Source organism: Aotus nancymaae, unplaced genomic scaffold (assembly GCF_030222135.1).
Source record: "Aotus nancymaae isolate 86718 unplaced genomic scaffold, 86718_ANA_hifiasm-v0.15.2.pri h1tg000064l_1, whole genome shotgun sequence".
Lineage (NCBI taxonomy): Eukaryota > Metazoa > Chordata > Mammalia > Primates > Aotidae > Aotus > Aotus nancymaae.
In genome coordinates, this window is record NW_026988479.1 from 32,862,073 (window position 1) to 32,884,847 (window position 22,775).

A 22,775-nucleotide genomic window follows, 5' to 3' on the forward strand; every position below is an offset into this window, starting at 1 on the left:
CCGCCTGGGGGCAGAGACCTCTGGAAGCTGCTCATGCTGCCTGTCAGGTGTGCACTAGCTGAGCGTCGTCTATTGACACAAAATAAGAAGTTATCGGCCGGGTGTGGTGGCTCATGCCTGTAATCCCAACACTTTGGGAGGCCACGGCGGGTGGATCATGAGGTCAAGAGATTGACACCGTCCTGGCCAACACAGTGAAACCCCGTCTCTACTAAAAACAAAAAAATTAGCTTGGCATGGTGCCTGTAGTCCCAGCTACTTGGGAGGCTGAGGCAGAATTACTTGAACCCTGGGAATGAATGCAGTATAGGGCGGACAAGCAGTGACGCGGATGCCCAGGCCCTGGGGGACACTCTGAGGGTGGTGGCAGGTCCTCTCGTAGTGGAGGGGACGTGACTCTTCCATGTGAATGCAGCAGAGAGCCGAGATTGTGCCACTGCACTCCAGCCTGGCGACAGAGTGAAACTCCGTCTCAAAAAACATATGTATACAATAATAAGTTACCTGACATTATTATTATTATTAATAATAAGTTACTTAGCCCTCCCGCACAAGAGGCTGAGATGCAAGCTCTGTGTGGGGCTGCAGGCACTGGCGATTTGGGTTGGTCCTGGTGTTGAGTTGTGTTAGGGAGATGTGGGTGGTCGAGGTACAGGCTTCCTGCGCCTCCATCCAGGAGGCAGGGTTGGGAACGTGGATGGAAGGAGCACCAGGACTGTGAGGGGTCAGGAGCCCTCCCAGCTGGGAGGATGGTGGCCCCAGCCCCCCGCCTCCCACTCTCCCTGCTGCCTCCACTTGGTGTTTTGTTCCTGTTGTTTCCCGTCTCCTTTTCACTTCCTTTCTTTCTGTCCTCCCTGCGCTGCCACCTGCTGTATGCTGTGTGGCCAGGGCTGGGCTTAGTCATCCTCAGGCCTCCACGCACAGAGAGAGCGTCTGTGTACAGCCTCACCTGTGGGCAGGTACTGGGGCAGTGGCCTGGGGAACCCTGTGGGGACTCTGGTGTGCTGCCTTTCCCAGGGGCAGGGCTATGGCCTGGGGAGCCCTGTGGGGACCCTGTGGTATGCTGCCTTTCCCAGGGGCAAGGCAGTGGCCTGGGGAGCCCTGTGGGGACCCTGTGGTGTGCTGCCTTTCCCAGGGGCAGGGCTGTGGCCTGGGGAGCCCTGTGGGGACCCTGTGGTGTGCTGCCCCCTACTTCTTCACATTACGTCACAAGCCACCAGGAGAGCTGGCCGGAAAGGTGGAGGCCTGAGCTTCCATCCCATTCTCTTCCATGTGCCTGTGACCACAGGTGGGCTGCCTTCCCCCAGCTCCAGCCTCCTCACCGTGTTCAGGATCTGTGCCTGGTGCCCTCGGGTCCTCTCCGGCCCAGCTATCCTGTGGCCGCTGGGGTTTGTGGCCGCCTGTCCCAGCCATTTTCTACTGTATGCTGGCCAGCAGGAGTGCTGGATCACAGACAGCAACTTCTCACCTCAGGATAAAAATAGCCCAGCCGAAGGCTTTGTGTAGCACCTCGGTGGTGCCAAGGGCATCGGGGCCTGGGGCTCATGTCTGAGCACATGTAGCCACCTGGGACATGTGGCCTCACCCAGGAAGAGCTGTTTCTTGAATGGAGGCGGCTCTGTGGTCACTGGGTACCAGAGGTGTGGGGTCAGGGCGTGGCTGCATGGAGGGCCTCCTTGTGCTGGGTTTTCCAGGACATGTAATGAGACCTTCTCCCCACAGCTGCCATACCACTCAGTGCTCCCTGGCGTGGGCCCTGCAGCCTGGCTCTGAGTGGGCATGGCCTCTCCTGGGGAACCCGAGCCCCACGTCTCAGGCAATTTGGGATTGAGCCATTTTCCTTCCCACCTGAGCTTCCCGCATGTCTGCATGCTTGCAGTCAGACGTGCACCCAGGCTGGGGTGGGCTGTTGGGGAGGAGCTGAGGCTAGGGAAGCACCTGGCCTGCCCACAAGCAGCCTTTGGCATCTGGTCTTCCTGGCCATCAGCCCAGCTCCCGCCCTCGGCCTCGGGAAGCCGTCTCTCCATCCCACCATCTCCCCATCAGCTCAGACTGCAACCCCCCACTGCCCTGCAGAGCCAGCCTGGGCTTGGGGAGCTCTTGTCTCAGAGGTGAGGACACTGTGGCCAGGACCAGGGGCTCCACCCAGTCACCCAGGGAGTGAGAGGCATCTGTGTCCCCCAAAGGTGGCCGGACAGCCACACAGTCAGGGCCAAAGCGCATGGCCCGGGGTGTTTCCACAGCGGATGCTCTGCCACCCACCTACGGCCTCCTCACAGACGCGGCTTCCTGGAGGAACCCTCCCGAGAGCAGCCTGAAGTTGTCCTGCCTGAGGCCCTGTGGGAGCTCCTCTCCAACGTGTATCTGGGCTGCACCAGCCCCCCACCCTTGTGAGATGGTTCTCCCTGAGCTCTGGGGATTCCATGTTTAAAGGCAGCTTTACTGAAATTTATACTCAGGAAAATCCCCCAGCTTTATCTGTATGGTTTGATGAATATAGACAGTCAGTGTCTTTGCACCCCCAGCTCCTGGAGCCCACCGGTCTGGGGCCTGTTACTGTTGTTCTGGGCTTTCTTGGAACTTCATGTAAATGGAGTCTTCCAGTTGCTGCGTCTGTCATCTCTGACTGAGCACAGTGCTTTTGAGACCCATCAACCTTGTTGTATCAGCAGTTCATTTACTTTTATCACGAAATGTTCTCTATCGTGAGACTCTCCCAAAATAGTCTTACGTGTTCACCTCTGACCGATGTCAGGGTGGTGTCAGTTCTTGCCAGTTGGGACAGAGCTCCTGTGAGTATCTGTGTACCAGACTTTGTGTGGATGTAGGTTTTCATTTCTTTGGGCTCTACATATAGGAGTAGGATTGTGGGGTTTGATTTTTTTTTTTTTTTTTTTTTTTTTTTTGCCAGGGCAGGCGGGAGGGACACAGAGTCTTGCTCTGGTTGCCCAGGCTGGAGTACAGTGGGGCGATCTCGGCTCACTGCAGCCTCTGCCTCCTGGATTCAAGCAATTCTCCTGCCTCAGTCTCCTGAGTAGCCTGGACTACGGGTGTGCACCACCACACTCGGGTAATTTTTTGTATTTTTAGTAGAGACAGTGTTTCACCATGTTGGCCAGGCTGTGGTTGAACTCCTGACCACAGGTGATCTACCCACCTTGGCCTTCCAAAGTGCTGGAATTCCAGGCATGAGCCCTAACTTTATAAGACATTGCCAAACCCTTTTCCCAAGTGGCCCTACCATGGCAACACGCGGGTGTCCAGTGGAGCATTCTCGCCAGCCCCAGGCTGATGGTACCACAGCTAGGAGAACGTTCCCTTGTGGCGTTGTCAGGTTTGGTAACAATCTGGCGGGGCAATAGCCCATTTCACCGAGGCTTAAATCTGTGTGTCTCCAGTGACTGACGTGCCCAGTGTTTCCTGAGCTTCTCTATCGGTGCCTTTTCTCTGGTGGCCTCTGTTCATGTCCCTTCCCTCTGTCTGGTGCTGGCCTGCCAGGCCCAGCGGCCCATCCATGCCTCTTGGAGCTCCCGTTCCTGTCTCCGTGCTCAGCAGGCCTGCTGGGCTCTGTAGCACTGCCCCAGCCTGAGTCCCGTGGACTTTACCCTGTCCCTTCCCGTGGCTCTGAGCGCTGAGCTGCCTGCCCTCCCTCACCGGAATCCCACGGTTCCTGATGTGGAGTCTGCTTTTTGGTGACTGAGGTGGGAGGGTGCATCTGTGCTGGTTCCTCCTGCTTGTCTAGAAGGAGAAGTTGTAGGGCATTTTGGGGCCCAAGAGAACCTGTCCCCTTGAAGCTTCCTGGTGCCCCATTTGAAAGCCTCCATCATGCACACAGAGAACGTTGTTTTGAGTCTCTCAGGAGCCTAATGTCCTGCCTCTCCTGTAGTGGGCAGTGCGGATTTCATGATGTCCTGTCTCTCCTGTAGTGGGCTCTGTGTGTTTAGTGATGCCCTGTCTCTCCTGTAGTGGGCTGTGCGTGTTTAGTGATGCCCTGTCCCTCCTGTAGTGGGCTGTGTGGGTTTAGTGATGTCCTGTCTCTCCTGTAGTGGGCTGTGTGTGTGTAGTGATGCCCTGTCTCTCCTGTAGCGGGCTGTGCGGGTTTAGTGATGCCCTGTCTCTCCTGTAGTGGGCTCTGTGTGTTTAGTGACGCCCTGTCTCTCCTGTAGTGGGCTGTGCGAGTTTAGTGACGCCCTGTCTCTCCTGTAGTGGGCTGTGCGGGTTTAGTGACGCCCTGTCTCTCCTGTAGTGGGCTGTGCGAGTTTAGTGACGCCCTGTGTCTCCTGTAGTGGGCTGTGCGGGTTTAGTGATGCCCTGTCTCTCCTGTAGTGGGCTGTGCGGGTTTAGTGACGCCCTGTCTCTCCTGTAGTGGGTTGTGCGGGTTTAGTGACGCCCTGTCTCTCCTGTAGTGGGCTGTGCGGGTTTAGTGACGTCCTGTCTCTCCTGTAGTGGGCTGTGCGGGTTTAATGATGCCCTGTCTCTCCTGTAGTGCGCTGTGCGGGTTTAGTGACGCCCTGTCTCTCCTGTAGTGGGCTGTGCAGGTTTAGTGACGCCCTGTCTCTCCTGTAGTGGGCTGTGCGGGTTTAGTGACGTCCTGTCTCTTCTGTAGTGGGCTGTGCAGGTTTAGTGACGCCCTGTCTCTCCTGTAGTGAGCTGTGCGGGTTTAGTGATGTCCTGTCTCTCCTGTAGTGGGCTGTGTGGGTTTAATGATGCCCTGTCGCTCCTGTAGTGAGCTGTGTGGATTTAGTGATGTCCTGTCTCCCCTGTAGTGGGCTGTGCGGGTTTAGTGACGCCCTGTCTCTCCTGTAGTGGGCTGTGTGGGTTTAGTGACGCCCTGTCTCTCCTGTAGTGGGCTGTGCGGGTTTAGTGATGCCTTGTCTCTCCTGTAGTGGGCTGTGCGGGTTTAGTGATGTCCTGTCCCTCCTGTAGTGGGCTGTGCGGGTTTAGTGATGTCCTGTCTCTCCTGTAGTGGGCTGTGTGTTTTTAGTGATGTCCTGTCTCTCCTATAGTGGGCTGTGCGGGTTTCATGATGTCCTGTCCCTCCTGTAGTGTGCTGTGTGGGTTTAGTGATGCCCTGTCTCTCCTGTAGTGGGCTGTGCGGATTTCATGATGTCCTGTCCCTCCTGTAGTGGGCTGTGTGTGTTTAGTGATGTCGTGTCTCTCCTGTAGTGGGCTGTGTGGGTTTCATGATGTCCTGTGTCTGCTGTAATGGTCTGTGCGGGTTTCATGATGTCCTGTCTCTACTGTAATGGGCTGTGTGGGTTTAGTGAAGTCCTGTCTCTCCTGTAGTGGATTTTGCGGATTTCAGTGTTTTCTTTGTTTTTCTTTCTCCAGTTGTTTTCTTTGAATGATAAAGTGAGGGAGGAGTGGACGTTTATCAAATGCTCCTCGGTGCTGGGGCTCTGCTGTGAACGTCTCACAGTCTCCCTCTGCAGAACCTATCACATCAGGGAGTCCCAGGCCAGGCATGCGTTGTGGCTGACACCCCAAACTGCAGCCACTGCTGTTCTGCCCGCTAGCTCCTAACCTGTCGGCACCCGCTCTAATGTAAAACATTTTTTTTTTGGGTACTTGGAAACCTCATGTCTGACCACATAACCTCTTTGAGCCACAGACAGCAGTGCATTTCCTTGCATGCCAACAGGGCTTTCTCTGCCTGTGTCCTCTCCATGTTACCCTCGTTCTTAGGAGCGCCACATGTCTTTTCAGTTTATGAGTGAGAGGTGACTGAGGTGTCCTGCACCCACAAACCTTGTGCTGTGGGATGTCTGTAAACCAGACCTGAGCTCCCTCCTGCCTCCCTGCTGCATCCCCATCTCTGTGTGTGTGGAACATGCGCCCCGTGTCACACTCTCAGATTCCTGGCCCCTCCGCCTGCTGAGCTTCTGTCTGGTGGCTGCTTTGCTGAGAAGGCCCCATCTGGAGTCACCTCTTACTCAGGGTTGTGTGATGTCCCATTTGGCCGTCCTTGTTGGGAAGATGTGGCTGGTTACAAACAACCCTTTTTTGTGTGTTTCACATCTTTGTTTTTGTGTTTTTGGCACAGGGTCTCACTCTGTTGCTCATGATTGTGTAGTGGCACAGTCATGGCTCACTGCAGCCTCAACCTGTCTGTCTCAAGAGATCTCCTGCCTCAGCTCCCTGAGTAGCTGGGACCACAGTTGTGTGCCCCCACGCCCAGCTGATTTTTAAATTTTTTGTAGAGACAGGACCTCTGTATGTTGTCCAGGCTGGTCTCGAACTCCTGAGCTCAAACAGTTCTTGTGCCTTGGCCTCCCTGATGAGAACTGTGCTTGGCTGAAACAATTTATCTTTATGGTAACAGAGCCGTCCCTCTCTTCCTCTGTAGTTTGTACCCCATGGTGCTAGAGTATGTGTTTTAATGGAAATGTAACATAATACACCAAGGTGCACAGATGTCTTCCTGAACCGAGGGCCCTGTTCAGCGCAAGGCGGGTGTGCGAGCCCAGTCACAGCCGCTCCTGCTGACGTGCATTTGGCTTCCTGCCCCCATCCCGGGGTTGTGCTCTCATGGGAGCTGCTCTGAGGCACTCTGTCCAGGTACCGCAGACCAGGGCGCGAGTCCCAGTGCAGGGCTCCAGGGCTCAGTCACCTTTCTGCCAGCAACTCTGGCTTTGGGGATGTCTCAAAAATGTCACTTGTCTCTGTGTTTTCAGGACACAGAGGATTTGAGGAAACACGCATTCTGTTTTTTCCAGCTGTTGACAGAAGTACGAGGCTGAATGGGGCTGGCGCGGAGGCGGACACCTTGGCCTCAGGCTGATGAGCCGATTGTAAATGCACTGGTCTACAGGTGCACATTGCTCAGTGCTGTCCTCACAGAAACCTCATGAAACGTTCTGAAAACTCCTGCGGCCTACCCGCGTGGTACAGGAGGCTGTGATGGCTGAGGTTGCCGTGGCTTGCCTGGCCTCAGCAGGACCCTCGGCTGGCCGCCGTGGTCACGGCTCCACCCTGCAGTGATTGTATTGGGAGGCACAGGAGAGTGGGTTGGCCTGGGCCTTGCACACAGCTCCCTGCCCTGCTGCTTATGAATGGCCCCAGCCTCTTCAAAACTGTGTCGTAAAGTGCCTTTGACCTTGTGAGGTTGCTACGTGAACTGATGTAAATGGGGATGACTATGTGCCTCATCTGCAGCTGTGACCACGTGCCAGCTGCCTGTGTGCCCAGGGCGGGTGCCAAGCGTGGTGGACATGCCCAGGCTACAGGGGGTATGGGCAGCTCTAATGGCCACCTCTCGCCGCTCATGCCAGCTCAGTGCCTTGTTGTCTTCCCCCATGTTTGGGGTGGTCTGTGTGGCCTGGCGGCCTATGGGTGCGGGTAGATCTGGGCAGGGTGTTGGCTGCAGGGCTGCGTGGGGCGAGCATGAGTGTGGACTGCAGCTGCTTCCCGAGTGCTGAGGCTCTGCCTAAACTCATGGGGTGTCTGGGATGCCCCAACCTGGCTCTCTGTGCTCCCGGGAGTGCCCAGGGGTGCCATGTGCAGGGGTGTAGCTCAGTGAAGCGCGTTGCGTCTAGGCCAAGATTGGGGGATGTCCCTCTCCATCTGCAGTTCCCAGGTCCTTGTGACCCCAGCAGTGGGCAGATTATCCAGGGTTCAGCTGGCTCTGTAGAGGGTGATGTGCTGCTCCCTGACCCTGAGTCACCAAGCTTTCCATGGAGCAGTCCACACAGCCCAGAGTGGCCATGGCCACCTGCCTCCTGATGACAGTGGCTGGGCAGACTTCAGGACCTCCCTTGGGGAAGTGAGAGGGCACGAGGTGGGGCTGGTAGTGGGCAGAGCTCAAGGCCTGCCCTGCACCCACAGGTGTTGCACAGGGCATTGGGCAATGGGGGTCACTCAGATTCTCTCACTGAGTGATGCCCCACAGCAGAGGCTCGGGGGGCTCAGGTGCTCACACCTGCAGCCTCCCCAGGGACACCTGGTGGCTGGGTCTGACTCTGCTGTGGCATCCAGAACCAGCAGGCACCCAGCATGGCCCATAGGAAGTCCAGAGCCTGGCTGTGCTGGGCCTGTAGGGGAGCTTGAGGGCCCGTGATCTGCAGAGCAGAGTGCCTGAGGACTGTGGGCTGCTACCTGGGCCACTTTCCCCAGGCTGTGTCCCCAGGGGCTGTAGTACCTTGTTCTCTGTGTCTCCAAATATACTTCCCCATCCCCGCCACATGTGCACACGCCACACACCAGTGTTCCCATACCCACACTCGTGTGCATGCACATATACATGCCTCCCTCCCTCACGTTTCTCTCTCCCGTCTCTCCTGGTGACTTGCCCGGTGATTTCCAGTTGTTGCTGGGCCAGGCCTCTCAATTCCTCCTTCAACCCCAGGCATGCTGGACCTCTACCCCACAGATTGCACACCCTCACCACAGTCACCTGCCTTACTCCTGGGCTGGCCCCTCAGTCTCCTTCCCGGCCTTTCCTCTGTGCTGTGCCCCGGAGCGGGGAGGTCTCACAAGGCCCCCAGTGCCTGACCCTTCCTCCCTGGTTCCAGGTCACAGATGCGGTGTGTTTAGGTGGTGGGGGCAGTGGGGAGCGAAGCAGGGTCGTGGGATGGAGTCAGGAAGGGGCAGGGCAGGGACAGGGGATGTGGGGGAAGGCAGGACCCGCAGGGGCAGAGGCCCAGGGCAGGGGGTCTCTGAGGTCCTGAGCCCCGTGCATGGTGCAGGGTCACTGTCCCTAGCAGGTAGCTGGACTGCTGATGTCCCGGCCCCACAGCCAGGCCCAGCCTTGCTGCTCCATGAGGCCTGTTAGGAGGAGGCGGCTGGCTTCTCATTGCTGGCTTTTCTATCCTTAGTGTGGGGTTAGGCCCAGCGCTCTTTGGGGCGTGTGTGGGGGCAGGAGACCTTCCCCGCCTGGGTAGGGGTTATGGTTAATTGATTTCCTCTGACAGAAAGTCCCATCCTGAACCTTTCCCCTTCGTCTGTCCCCCGATTTCACAATCCCTCTCAGGCCCGCCCCTTTGTCCACTCCATTCACAGTCAGTTTCCTGAGGCAGATTTTTGGGATGGACCTTGGTTCTGTCAAGCCACCTGCTGCCCACTCAGTCTTCGTCTCCATCATTGGGCTCTGAGCCCCACGGGGCAGCCACGCTGGCCCCTGCCAACTCTCTAGCCACCTGCTGCCTACTTGGTCTCTGCCTCTATCACTGGGCTCTGGGCCTCACGGGGTGGCCACACTGGCCCCTGCCAACCTTCCGGCTGCCCACTGCCCAGCTCCTGGGCCCTGTTGCTCCACAGGGAGTGGAGGCTGCAGGGTGGTGGGGGTTATGTTCTCCACAGTCCTAGAAATGGGGCTTGGTCCACCCCAGCCTGAGGCCAAATCCTCTCTTGTCTTGCAGGCTCAGCTGTCGCAGGCCCTGGAGGAGCTGGGAGGCCAGAAACAAAGAGCAGACATGGTGAGTCTGTTGTGGGAGTGGCTTGGGATTCAGGGCACCTGGACCCTGGGTCTCGGCAGGGACTTATGTCCCTGTGAGCCCTCAGCTGCAGGCGCCAGCGCATGGCTGCCTCCTCTGTTGTTGAAGCCATGTTGAGCATGGAAGGGCATGTGAAGAGCCTGAGTCCCATCTCTAGCAGTGACAGGTGGCACGTGCCTGGGAAGAACACAGCCCCTCCGGCTTGACATACTCATGTGCCAGCTGCACAGCCTGTGGTGGCCGTGGCTGTGGCCATGGTTGCAGGCTCTTCCCATGGGACAAGGTTGGATAGAGTTGGAAATCACCCTCTTGGGAGGTGCAGGCACCAGGGCCTAGGCTGGAGATGGTGAGAATTGTCTGCTGAGACCCTGGAAGAAGTTGCCCAGCGGTGCAGAGAGGCAGCAGCAGGGCACCGTGTGGGTCTGGGCAGAGCCAGCGTCCGCAGGACCAAGGCCCGGTGGGCTGGCGACAGTTGTTCTGAGGTTCCAGAACAGTCGCTGTTCACTCAGCAGCCGCTTAAGGACGTTCCTCTTGGTGCTGGGGATGCCGCAGCCAGTGACATAGGCATCCGCCTCCCTGGAGGCACACTGTTATCCAGTGGGGTAGCTAGTGACCCACAGGAGAGCGAAGGACAGAACTTTAGGTGGTGGCCAGTGCAGAAGCCACAGTCACCCGGGGCCGCTCTGCAGAGTGTCCTGAGCCGAGCCCAGGGGACCCTACTGTTATTGGTGGAAATGGTGGGGCAGGCAGCTCGGCAGATCCCAGGTCCTGGGACCCAACAGCGAGGTTAGGGGTGACAGAAGCGGGGCCTGCGGTGCTTGGTAATCCGACCTGTGGGCCCTTTGTGATCACAGCAGGGTTGTGGTTTCATGGGTGGAGGAGGTGGTGACACAGCTTGGTGTGCATTTGTAAAGGCCACCTGGCTGCTCTGTGCAGGGCCACAGTGGATGGAAACTGGCAGGTCTGGAGCTGGCTGGGGTGGGAGGCGCAGGGGCTCTGGGCTTAGGCCCGCAGTGGTGTGGGGAGGCGTGGTCCGAGCCGGCTGCAATGAAGGTAGACCTCAGGTGAGGTAGAGAGTGTGAGGCCGGGAACCGAGGACAGCTTCGGCATTCCACCTTGGGTGGGCTCATGGTATGGGTGGGAGACCGTGGGTGAAGCGTGGGAGTCTCACGCCTGCCACATGTTGGATGCACAGGCCTGGAGGCCTTGAGTCAGTGCTCTGGGGACAGAGGTGCCCATCCACTCTGCATGGTATTTCTGTTGTCGGGAGTGAGTAGGTAGCAGAGAAGTCAGAATCGGAGGCTCAAGCCTCTTTGGGGCATTCCAGTATCCTGGCGTCTAGTCTTGGGGAGCAGCCATGAGCTGGGGACTCCGTGGAGGGCAGGTCCATTCACAGAACCCTGGAGAAGGAAATGTTTTCAGGGGACAGTCAGACCACAGAGAGGACCCAGAAGGGGAGCGCAGGATTGCCCTGGGCTTGGCGGCTGGCACAGAAGGGCCTGCTCAGGGGCCTGGCCTGGAGCTGGGAGGGAGACTCATTTTACCCAATGGGGAGTGGAGAGCAGTTTATGCTGATGAGAGCCTTCCTGTAGGGACGGGCAGGGCAGGACGTAGGGCTGGGGCAGTTGAGGGGATCAAAAGGGGCCGGGGCCAGCAGGTGGCCAGAGCTTCCTGTCTCTTCCCAAAGTGGGCATGAGGCAGAGGACTGGCCCTGTGAGGGCTCCAGCGGTCCTGCTGAAGCTCATGGTGTGAACGTGGAGCCGGGCTGGGTGGAAGGCAGACACAGTCACTGGGGAAGGGGGTTTCACCAGGGTGGATTTGCCAGCAGAGCTCGGTGGAGGGAGGGAGGGAGGGAGGCGGAGATGAGACACTTTTCTAAATGGAGGGAAAAGAAGCAGGCTGTGGGGGTTCCAGAACAGGCCTATCCTAGGTCTGGGTTTTGAAATTGGAGTATGAACCGTTTCTCTTTAGGCTGTAGAAATACTAAAGGGTTGTTGTTTTGTTTATTTTTCTCCCTGTGTTCTACTGTGAGCTTTTGTTGCTGATGTAATTTGCAGGGGAACCCATCATAACTGTATTGTTTAATGGCAGGCCTGAAACTCAGTTTCCATTCCTCTGCCTTCATCCAAGACAGCTCAGGGCAGGCCTGAAAGGTGCTCCTGCTTTTAGTGAGCGGGTTATGTGGGACTCTGTGGACTGTGGGGTCTGGTGTCCGGGAATGAGTGGGTTTATGTGGGACTCTGTGGACTGTGGGATCTGGTGTCCAGGAGTGAGTGGGGTTACGTGGAACTCTGTGGACTGTGGGATCTGGTGTCCAGAAGTGAGTGTGGTTGGGGGACTCTGGACTTGTGGGATCTGATGTCCAGGAGTGAGTGGGGTTATGTGGGACTCTGTGGACTGTGGGATCTGGTGTCCAGGACTGAGTGTGGTTATGTGGGACTCTGTAGACTGTGGGGTCTGGCATCCAGCATTGAGTGGGGTTATGTGGGGCTCTGTGGACTGTGGGGTCTGGCGTCCAGCATTGAGTGGGGTTATGTGGGGCTCTGTGGATGCGGGGTCTGGTGTCCAGGAGTGAGTGGGGTTAGGGGGTACTCTGTGGACTGTGGACTGTGGGTCTGGTTCCCCTGAGTGCAGGTGTTCAGGAGGGATGCCAGGGCTTTTTCCACCTGTGTGGGGGATTGGTGGGGGGTTGTGGGGGGCACGCGCAGGGCCTTCCTTGTTCCTAGCCCCGAGGGCTGTCGGTGCTTCCTTCTCAGTGTCTGAGCTTCCTGGGTGCCTTCAGCCAGGGCCCTTTTCCTGTTGCCTCTGGAGCAGCCTGGGGTGGGGTGGGTGCTCTCTGAGGAGGGATGCTCCTGTCGGAAGATGCCCTGTGGAGACGCTGGTGTTCTGTGTGTCAACACACCGGGCTGCCTCCGTGTTGGCCTGAATTGAAACGTGCCTGGAGGCTGCGCTTCCTCATGTGCAGGAGGCCAGGAGGAATTAGAAATGGAGCTGTCTGAGCACATGCCAAGCGCCTGCATTATGACTGAGCCACCTGCCCGGTGCCCGCAGCTGCCCTGGAGCATGGACTTCCCACGTCCAACAGAGGCATGGACACCTCAGAGCAGGCACCTTGGCCGGGCATTGGCCCCTCCCCAGCTGTAGGTGGTTTTGGAGGAACTGCTCACTCCAGGCCTGTTTTGTGGGGAGGGAGACAGAAACTGGTCTTAGGCCCTCAGGTGGGGTGGGTGTGGCCACCCCTGGAGGGCTGGCTTCTCGGGGCCTCCGGGTCTGGTCAGGGGGCTGTGGGGATCGCTCTGTGCTGCACTGGACTGGAGACTTGGCTGCTTTTCAACCTGGTTTTTTTTCCCCTCATTTTTGGCCCATAGAATTTCTGTTCCTTATTCATTGTACCCAGCAGTTTTTAAGCTCTAATGCCTGGGCCCCAAGCTGCAGCATTTGACTTAGAATTTGGTGATAGGAGGATTGCCCCCATGGAAGCCGGGTCGTGCTGTTACCCCTCCTCGGGTTGGGCTCCTGTTCCTGGCCCCATCCTTTGTTTGGAGCCATAGGCCCTCCAGACGAGCTCCCGAGGGACAAAAGGAGGGGTCTTGGTGGCCTGTGCCCCTCTTGCCATGCAGAGCCTTTCAGAGGAGTTACTGGGGATAGCAGTGCCAGGCAATGGGGCCACAGGCACCGTGGTTGGGGCTGACCCTGCCAGACATGCCTGAGGGCCAGTGGCCTCACCCACCACTCCCTGCCACCTCGCTGGGCCGTGCAGCCATGGGCTCCAGGTCCCCCCTTCTCTGTGTGACCCAGAGCCCTCAGGGTCACTGGCTTCTCTCTGGGGATTACAGATGCAGGCACATGGTCCTGTCTGAAGGAGTTTCTGGGCTGCAGGTCAGCCTGGTTCCCTTTTCATTATATGGTGGAGAAACCAGAGCCGGAGCTTGCCCTGAGCTGGGATGGCCAGAGTCAGCGGTCTGGCTCTGAGCCCCCTCCCATCCGGTTCCCGGTGACTGGCTCAGCAGTGGGTGCTGTCTGGGGAAGGGGCGACCAGTTGGTCTGCCCCCGAGGCCTCGTGTCGAGAAGCCGCACTCCAGGCAGGGCTGACTGCATTCCTCATGCCTTCTGTCTACAATGGTCTGGGACACGGCCCTGGTGCTGGTCCCGTCTCCTGGCCTACAGCTCCTTTACCCACTGCTTTCCAACCCAAATTTATTTTGTTATTTAGAAAGAAGAAAGAGAAAAAAAAAGGAAAATGTGAACATCTTTAGTTAATTGCCAATGACAAGACAAAGGCACTTTGACTTTCTTATTATTAATTAGCAAACCTGTACTAATTAGTAAGCATAAGTACAATTCATTCTTTTTTCCTTAAATGCAATTAATATCATAAGGAGGGATTGCCTGGGCCACAGTCATATCATTAGCGAGCCCCCTAATTAGCTAGGCCAGCAGTGGCTGGAGATAGAAGTCTTTAGATTACAGCTATAAAAAATCCTGTAATATTTTATAGACTTTGGGGAGTATGGAGGGAAGATTTATTTTCTGATTTAGAGGGAATTACGCTGCTCTCAGCTCTGATTAGGGAGCATCTTCCTTGATTCCTGAGTTCCCTTTGTGGCCCCTCTGGGCCCGCTCCTTGCTTCCAGAAGCACCCTGCCCTAAGTCTGACCCACCAAGGTCTGTGTCTACAGTAGTACCGAGGCCTGGCCAGGCCGCTTCCTGTCCCCCACCCTTCTTTGTCCGTCTCTGAAATGGGCAGGGTGTTGAGGCCCGCTCTGAGTTGGGCCTAGCAGCAAGTGCTTTACAGACAGATTCTGAAATCTGACAACCATGAGCAGGGCAGGTCCTGTGGGCCCCACCCCATGGAGAAGCCTTGGGCTCTCTGGGGCCTCTCAGGCAGGAGTTGAGGTCCCTTTGGCTCTCAGAGCCTGTAGCTTCTCGTGGAAAGGTGAGGATGCCAGCAGAACTTGCCCTGAAAAGACTGTTGTTGGGGGCTGTGTGTAGACCCGAGGGACCCCGCACACCCGGGGACTGTGTGTAGACCCGAGGGACCCTGCACACCCGGGGACTGTGTGTAGTCCCGAGGGACTCCGCACACCCGGGGACTGTGTGTAGACCCGAGAGACCCCGCACACCCGGTGACTGTGTGTAGACCTCAGAGACCCAGCACACCCAGGGGCTGTGTGTAGACCCCAGAGACCCTATATACCCAAGGGGACTGCATGCCCTGGGGCTGTGTGTAGGCCTGCAGGGCTGAGCACGTATAGGAGGCGTGACTGATGCCTCTGTCCTCACTGGTGCCTATGCTGAGGATGGACCAGGCAGCAGTGCGCCCCTCCTCAGTGCTGTCCTCATGGTTGTGCCCTGCCCGGAATCTGTCTGGTCACACCCACCAGCATGGCCATTGCCTCCAGATGAATGATCACGAGAGTCTCCTGGTTTGCTAACTGACAGTGCGTCATTTCACCTTCTGGACCAGTCCTGCCATGTGAATAAGCGCCACCTCTGACTGGAGCTTCGTGCTTGGGGGCATGCTGGAGGGGCTCATTGCTGGTACTGGGGCTCTTTGTGGCTGGTGGCAGTCTCCTCCTTCCTGGCAACCCATTCAGTTCATGCTGTACCAGCACGTATGTCCCCACATGCCCTGGTGTGCAGGTGTCCTGAGATGGGAGCAGCTCGTAGTGGCCAGGGATGTGTCCGGGGCAGGTCTGGGGAATGGCCCAAAGTCTGAGAATGTGGCCTGGTGTCACTGTCCTCCTCTCCAGCCCTGGAGGCAGCTTCTCCTGGGCCCTTGCCTGGGGCTCCTGTGCCCGCCCTTCCATCCCACACAGGCCGGGTCCCTCCTTCACCTGGAGCTCCTGCCCCTGTCCTTCCATCCCACACGGGCCAGGTCCCTCCATCCCCACCTGGAGCTCCTGTCCCTGTCCTTCCATCCCACACAGGCCGGGTCCCTCCCTCCCCACCTGGAGCTCCTGTCCCTGTCCTTCCTTCCCACACAGGCTGAGTCTCTCCCTCCCCACGTGGGGCTCCTGTCCCTGTCCTTCCATCCCACACAGGCCGGGTCCTTCCCTCCCCACCTGGAGCTCCTGCCCCTGTTCTTCCATCCCACACAGGCTGGGTCTCTCCCTCCCTCATCTGGAGCTCCTGCCCCCATCCTTCCATCCCACACAGGCCAGGTCCTTCCCTTCTCATCTGGAGCTCCTTCCCCCACCCTTCCATCCCACACAGGCTGGGTCCCTCCTTCCCCATCTGGAGCTCCTGCTCCCACCCTTCCATCCCACAGCACTGGTCCCCCCTTCCTGAGCCACACCTGTCACCTCTCTTGCTGTGTGGCCACAGACAGGTTTTTCAGTGCCTGGTCTTCAGGGTAGAGAGAGGAAGGGGAACCTCCCTGGAGTCCTGTAAAGCTAAGTAAGTTGGTTTGCTGGGAGGATCCAGGCTGTTCTGGAAAGTGGCTGGGTGGGAACAGGTGCTGATCTTCCTCAGTGGCCCCAGGGCTGGTTCCAGACTCACTGCCCTTTCACCAGCTGAGGTTTCCTTGTCCAGCCTCCTCCTCAGTGCATGCCATGAGGCTCCTCCACAGAGTGGAAGGAATCACACAGGCCACAGCAAGTATCGCATGGAGCTGGTTTGCTTTAAATGCCTCTTGCATTTGAGGCAAGTTTGTCTAATTCAGCAAGTATTTGCTGAGCGCCTCTTCTAGGCCCTTGTCTGAGGGAACAGATGCCCTGTGGCTGCACGTCTGTCTATTCAGCTGCCCTAACAAGAACACTGAAGACTGGGCTGCTTAAAGTAGCAGATTTGAACTTGGACGGTTGTGTGTGGAAGGCACTGAAGGCTGAGCTCTTATGTGCCTGTCCTGCTGCCCTGGAGGGCTGGGGTGATGCTGCTGGTTTTGTCTATTACTATTTATTATTATTATTGTTATCCTCTCAAGGCTGGTCCTGGCTCCTCTCTCCCTGGATAGCGCCCCCAACCAACTCCCTGCCTTGGGCAGTGCAGCCACGGAGAGCACTCCAAACTCCCTCTCCATCTTGGGAAGTACCACGATGGATAGCTCAGGTAGCCCCTGATAACACACCCAACCTGCTCCTGCCACAACCAACATGGCCCGGAATAGCACACTGACCCGCTTTTTGCCATGCAATGCAGATCCATGAGAGCACCCGACCCATCCGCCACCTCCCCGCACTCAGGCTGTGTATCTGGCCCCATGAGTGCCCCCACCAACCCTCCACAGGCAGTTCAAACCTGTGTAGCTCTCCCAACAAGCTCCTCAACATCTGTCTCAGTTCCCATAGCGCCTTTAACACATTCCTCCCCACCACCAGCAGTTTAGCACACTATAGTAACCCTAATCCATCCTCCACCACCAGCACTGCAGCCCCAGATAGTGCCCCTAACCTGCTCCCCATGTGGGTAATGCAGCCTTGGATAGTGTCCCCAACTAGCTCCCAGACACAGGCAATGATGTCCTCGATATCACACCCCCCCACCCACTGGGGGCAATGTAACACCTGATAGCACCCCCAACCCACCCCTCACCGCTGGCAGTGTGGCATCCCATAGTGCCACGAACCCATCCCCAACAAGGGCATTGCAGCACCTGATAGCTCCTCCAACTCACCCCCCACCTAGGGCAATACATCCCTGGATGGTGCCCACAAAATGCCCCAGTTCTGCTGGCCTATCCCCACCACTTGTGATAGGGCCCATCACACCTCCCAGGAATGGGTAGCACACCCCAGGAAAGGGCCCCCAACCTTCTTCCTTCTGCGGGCAGTGGCGCCCCAAATAACCCCCACAACCAGCCTCCGCAACACCAGCAGTGACACCCTGGATAGTGCCCACTGCCCACAGCAGGGCAACTCCAAGCCATCCCCCATGCCTCAGGCTGCACGGGCCAGGATGGCGAACCTATCCCACCATCCTTTTACCTTTCCAGCTGCGCTGTAGTCTCCGTCACCACCACCAACCACAACAGCGACATGACCCGATACTGCAGACTCCAGCCTCCAGCATGGGCAGTGGGCGGCTACCCTTCCTCCTTCTCTAAGCCAGCTCGCAGCAGGTGGGCCCATGTACTCAGAATTGTGAGTCTGGAAGATGGCCAGTTAGGAGCAGCTGAGGATTGCAGCTCCCAGTGAAAGCACAGAGGGGGAGTGGACCCCGCATTTCCAGACCGATTTTTATTGCCCACAGACCACGAGATTCTCAGGCGGAGGAGCCCCACGGGTCGCCAGCTTGGCTGTTTTGGCCACCGTGGCTGTTTTGCTGGCGCCCCGACGTGGCAGTTCCCAGTGCAGAGTAAACGGGACTGTGTCCCCACTTAGCCAGCAAGGGGAGCTGAAGCAGGGAGCCAGGCCAGGAGATTCCCGGGCAAAATAGCGCCACAAATCTCAGAGCCACGGTTTCAGCCGGTGCAGTGGGTCACCGCATGGGAAATCACACAGATCCTGGTGCCTTGTCAACAGGCGACCAGGACACCTGGGAGAGAGCCGACCGTTCAACTAAAAAACAAAAGGCTCTGAGGCAGGGAGCCAGGAGATCAGGCCCGGCTGGTCCCAACCCCACAAAAACAAAAACAAACAGCAATTGGAAATGCTCTGGGTTGAGAGTTTCACAGCAAGCACAGCTGAACCCGGGACGGTCCAGCTCTGTGAGGGAGGGGCGTCCGCCATTACCGAGGCACTCCACGACTACGGAGGCAGTCCGCCATTGCCGACACAGCATGCCGTTGCCGAGGCAACCCGCCATTACAGAGAGAGTCCGTCATTACAGAGGCGGGCCACCATTGCCGAGGCAGTTCTAACTACACCCATATAAACAGGACTGCAGGGAAGTTCACACGGCAGCTGGGCAGAGCCCACAGCAGCTCAGCGAAGCCTCTGCAGGCAGAGAGTGACTAGGCTGCCTCTTTGTGGGCAGGGCAGCCCTGAAGAAAAAAAAAAAAAGGTAGCAGCACAGCGCAAACTCATAAAGCCCTAACTCCCTGGGACAGAACACCTGGGGAATAAAAGGGGTTTATCAGTTCTGCTGCTGCAGACTTAAACTTAACTGCCCAGCAGCTCTGAATGAACAACGGAGCTCAGAGCTCAGCACTTGAGCTACTATAAAAGACAGACTGTTTTCTCAAGCAGCTCCCTGACCCCCGTATATCTAAAGAGTCACCTCATAAAGGAGAGCTCTGACTGATATTTGGCAGGTATCAAAGCAGAAAAAGAAACTTGTAGCAACCTTTACTGTTCGGCAGCTGCTGCAACTGATTCCCAGGTAAGCAAGGGCCTGGAGTGGACCTCAGCAGTCCTACAGCAGAGAGGCCAGACAGTTAAAAGGAAAACTAAGAAACAGAAATAACTTCATCATCAACAAACAGGACGTCCACTCAGAGACCCAATCAGAAAGTCAGCAACTACAAAGTCGACAGGTGGATAAATCCACAAAGATGGGAAGACACCAATGCAAAAAGACTGAAAACACCCGAAACCAGAACACCTCTCTTCCTACAAGGGATCACAACTCCTCACCAGCAAGGGAACAAGACTGGATGGAGAATGAGTGTGATGAAATGACAGAATCAGGCTTCAGAAAGTGGGTAATAAGAAACTTCCATGAGCTAAAAGAACATATTCTAACCCAATGCAAAGAAACTAAGAACCTTGAAAAAAGATTTGACGAAATGCTAACGAGAATTGACAACTTAGACAGGAATATAAGTGAATTGATGGAGCTGAAAAACAAAACACGAGAACTTCGCGAAGCATGCACAAGTTTCAACAGCTGAATCGACCAAGCAGAAGAAAGGATATCAGAGGTCGAAGATCAACTCAATGAAATAAAACGAGAAGGCAAGATTAGAGAAAACAGGGTAAAAAGGAATGAACAAAGTCAACAAGAAATATGGGACTATGTGAAAAGACCTAATCTAAGTTTGATAGGTGTGCCTGAATGTGACAAAGAGAATGAATCCAAGCTGGAAAATACTCTTCAGGATATTATCCAGGAAAACTTCCCCAACCTAGCAAGTCAGGCCAATATTCAAGTCCAGGAAATACAGAGAACACCACAAAGATATTCCTCAAGAATAGCAACCGCAAGGCACATAATCATCAGATTCACCAGGGTTGAAATGAAGGAGACAATGCTAAGGGCAGCCAGAGGGAAAGGTCGGGTTACCCACAAAGGGAAGCCCATCAGACTCACAGCAGATCTCTCAGCAGAAACCCTACAAGCCAGAAGACAGTAGGGGTCAATACTCAACATCCTTAAAAGAACTTTCAACCCAGAATTTCATATCCAGCCAAACTAAGCTACATAAGTGAAGTAAAAATAAAATCCTTTGCGAACAAGCAAGTACTCAGAGATTTCATCACCACCAGACCTGCTTTACAAGAGCTCCTGAAAGAGGCACTACACATAGAAAAGAACAACCAGTACCAGCCACTCCAAAAACATACCAAATGGTAAAGAGCATCAACACAATGAAGAATCTGCATCAACTAACAGGCAAAACATCCAGCTAGCATCAAAAAGGCAGTATCAAATTCACACATAAGACTGGCAAATTGGATAAAAAGCCAAAACCCATCAGTGTGCTGTATCCAGGAAACCCATCTCACATGCAAGGATACACAAAGGCTCAAAATAAAGGGATGGAGGAAAATTTACCAAGCAAATGGAGAGCAAAAAAAAGCAGGAGTTGCAATTCTCATCTCTGATAAAATAGACTTTAAAGCAACAAAGATCAAAAGAGACAAAGAAGGACATTACATAATGGTAAAAGGATCAATGCAACAAGAAGAGCTAACGATACTAATTATATATGCACCTAATACAGGAGCACCTAGATACATAAGGCAAGTTCTTAATGACTTACAAAGAGACTTAGACTCCCACATAATAATAGTGGGAGACTTTAACACCCCATTGTCAATATTAGACAGATCAACGAGACAGAAAATGAACAAGGATATCCAGGACTTGAACTCAGACCTGGAACAAGCAAACCTAATAGACATTTACAGAACTCTCCACCCCAAATCCACAGAATATATATTCTTCTCAGCACCACATCACACCTACTATAAAATTCACCACATAATTGGAGGTAAATCACTCCTCAGCAAATGCAAAAGAACGGAAACCATAACAAACAGTCTCTCAGACCACAGTGCAATCAAGTTAGAACTCAGAATTCAGAAACCAACCCAGAACCGCACAGCTTCATGGAAACTGAACAACTTTCTCTTGAATGACGACTGGATAAACAATGAAATGAAGGCAGAAATAAAGATGTTCTTCGAAACCAATGAGAATGAAGACACCACATACCAGAATCTCTGGGACACATTTAAAGCAGCCTCTAGAGGAAAATATATAGCAATAAGTGCCCACATGAGAAGAAAGGAGAGATCTAAAATTGGCACCCTATCATCAAAATTGAAAGAGCTAGAGGAGCAAGATCAAAAAAACTCAAAACCTAGCAGAAGACAAGAAATAACTAAGATCTGAGCAGAACTGAAGGAGATAGAGACGAAAAACCCTTAAAAAATCAATAAATCCAGGAGCTGGTTTTTTGAAAAGATCAATAAAATAGACCACTAGCCAGATTAATAAAAAAGAAAAGAGAGAATAACCAAATAGATGCAATAAAAAACGATAAAGGGGATCTCACCACAGATTCCACAGAAATTCAAACCATCATCTGAGATTATCACAAATAACTCTATGCACATAAACTAGAAAACCTGGAAGAAATGGATAAATTCCTGGACAGTTGCCTCCTCCCAAGCCTAAACCAGGAAGAAGTCGAAACCCTGAATAGACCAATAACAAGGTCTGAAGTGGAGGCAGAAATTAAGAGCCTACCACCCAAAAGAAGCCCAGGTCCAGATGGGTTCACGGCTGAATTCTACCAGACATACAAAGAGGAGCTGGTACCATTTCTTCTGAAACTATTCCAAATAATCCAAAAAGAAGGAATCCTTCCCAAATCATTTTATGAGACCAACATCATCCTGATACCAAAACCCGGCAGAGACTCAACAAGAAGAAAACTACAGGCCAATATCCGTGATGAACATAGATGCAAAAATCTTCAATAAAATACTGGCAAGCCGATTGCAACAGCACATCAAAAACCTTATTCACCATGATCAAGTAGGATTCATCCCGGGGATGCAAGGTTGGTTCAACATACGCAAGTCTATAAACGTAATTCAACACATAAACAGAACCAAAGACAAAAACCACATGATTATCTCAATTGATGCAGAAAAGGCCTTCGACAAAATTCAACAGCCCTTTATGCTAAAAACCCTCAATAAACAAGGTATTGACAGAACATATCTCAAAATAATAAAAGCTATTTACGACAAACCAGCCAATATCATACTGAATGGGCAAAAACTGGAAGCATTCCCTTTGAAATCTGGCACTAGACAAGGATGTCCTCTCTCACCACTCCTATTCAATATAGTACTGGAAGTTCTAGCTAGAGCAATCAGGCAAGAAAAAGAAATAAAGGGTATTCAAATAGGAAAAGAGGAAGTCAAATTGTCTCTATTTGCAGACGATATGATTGTATATCTAGAAGACCCCATCGTATCAGCCCAAAATCTCCTGAAACTGATAAACAACTTTAGCAGTCTCAGGATACAAAATCAATGTGCAAAAATCACAAGCATTCCTATACACCAATAACAGACTTAAAGAGAGCCAAATCAAGAACAAACTGCCATTCACAATTACTACAAAGAGAATAAAATACCTAGGAATACAGCTAACAAGGAATGTAAAGGACCTCTTCAAGGAGAACTACAAATCACTGCTCAACAAAATAAGAGAGGACACAAACAGATGGAGAAACATTCCATGTTCATGGTTAGGAAGAATCAATATCATGAAAATGGCCATACTGCCCAAAGTAATTTACAGATTCAACGCTATCCCCTTCAAGCTACCAATGACCACCTTCACAGAACTGGAAAAAACCACCTTATGGATCCAAAAGAGAGCCCGCATAGCCAAGTCAATTCTAATTAAAAAGAACAAAGCGGGAGGCATCACACTACCGGACATCAAACAATACTACAAGGCTACAGTAATCAAAACAGCACGGTACTGGTACCAAAACAGAGATATAGACCAATGGAAAAGAACAGAGGCCTCGGAGGCAACACAACATATCTACAACCATCCGATCTTTGACAAACCTGACAAAAACAAACAATGGGGAAAGGATTCCCTGTTCAATAAGTGGTGTTGGGAAAACTGGCTAGCCATATGCAGAAAGCAGAAACTGGACCCCTTCCTGACACCTTACACTAAAAGTAACTCCAGATGGATTAAAGACTT

The 22,775-nt window shown here is 54.1% G+C and overlaps 1 protein-coding gene across 6 annotated transcripts in view; it reads left to right on the forward strand.

Moving 5' to 3' along the window:
* The window catches only part of LOC105707554 (mitotic spindle assembly checkpoint protein MAD1-like), an 87,514-nt gene that overhangs the window by 12,409 nt on the left and 52,330 nt on the right, over positions 1 to 22,775 (forward strand). For 4 of the 6 annotated variants that reach the window (XM_064366605.1, XM_012438560.3, XM_064366607.1 and 1 more), the window contains exon 4: positions 9,357 to 9,413. In XM_064366605.1, the coding sequence (XP_064222675.1) occupies positions 9,357 to 9,413 (57 nt within the window). Of the gene's footprint in view, positions 1 to 9,356; positions 9,414 to 16,356; positions 16,482 to 17,364; positions 17,491 to 22,775 lie in introns of all 6 variants that reach the window. The other 2 variants (XR_010338801.1, XM_064366604.1) reach the window with 2 other exon arrangements.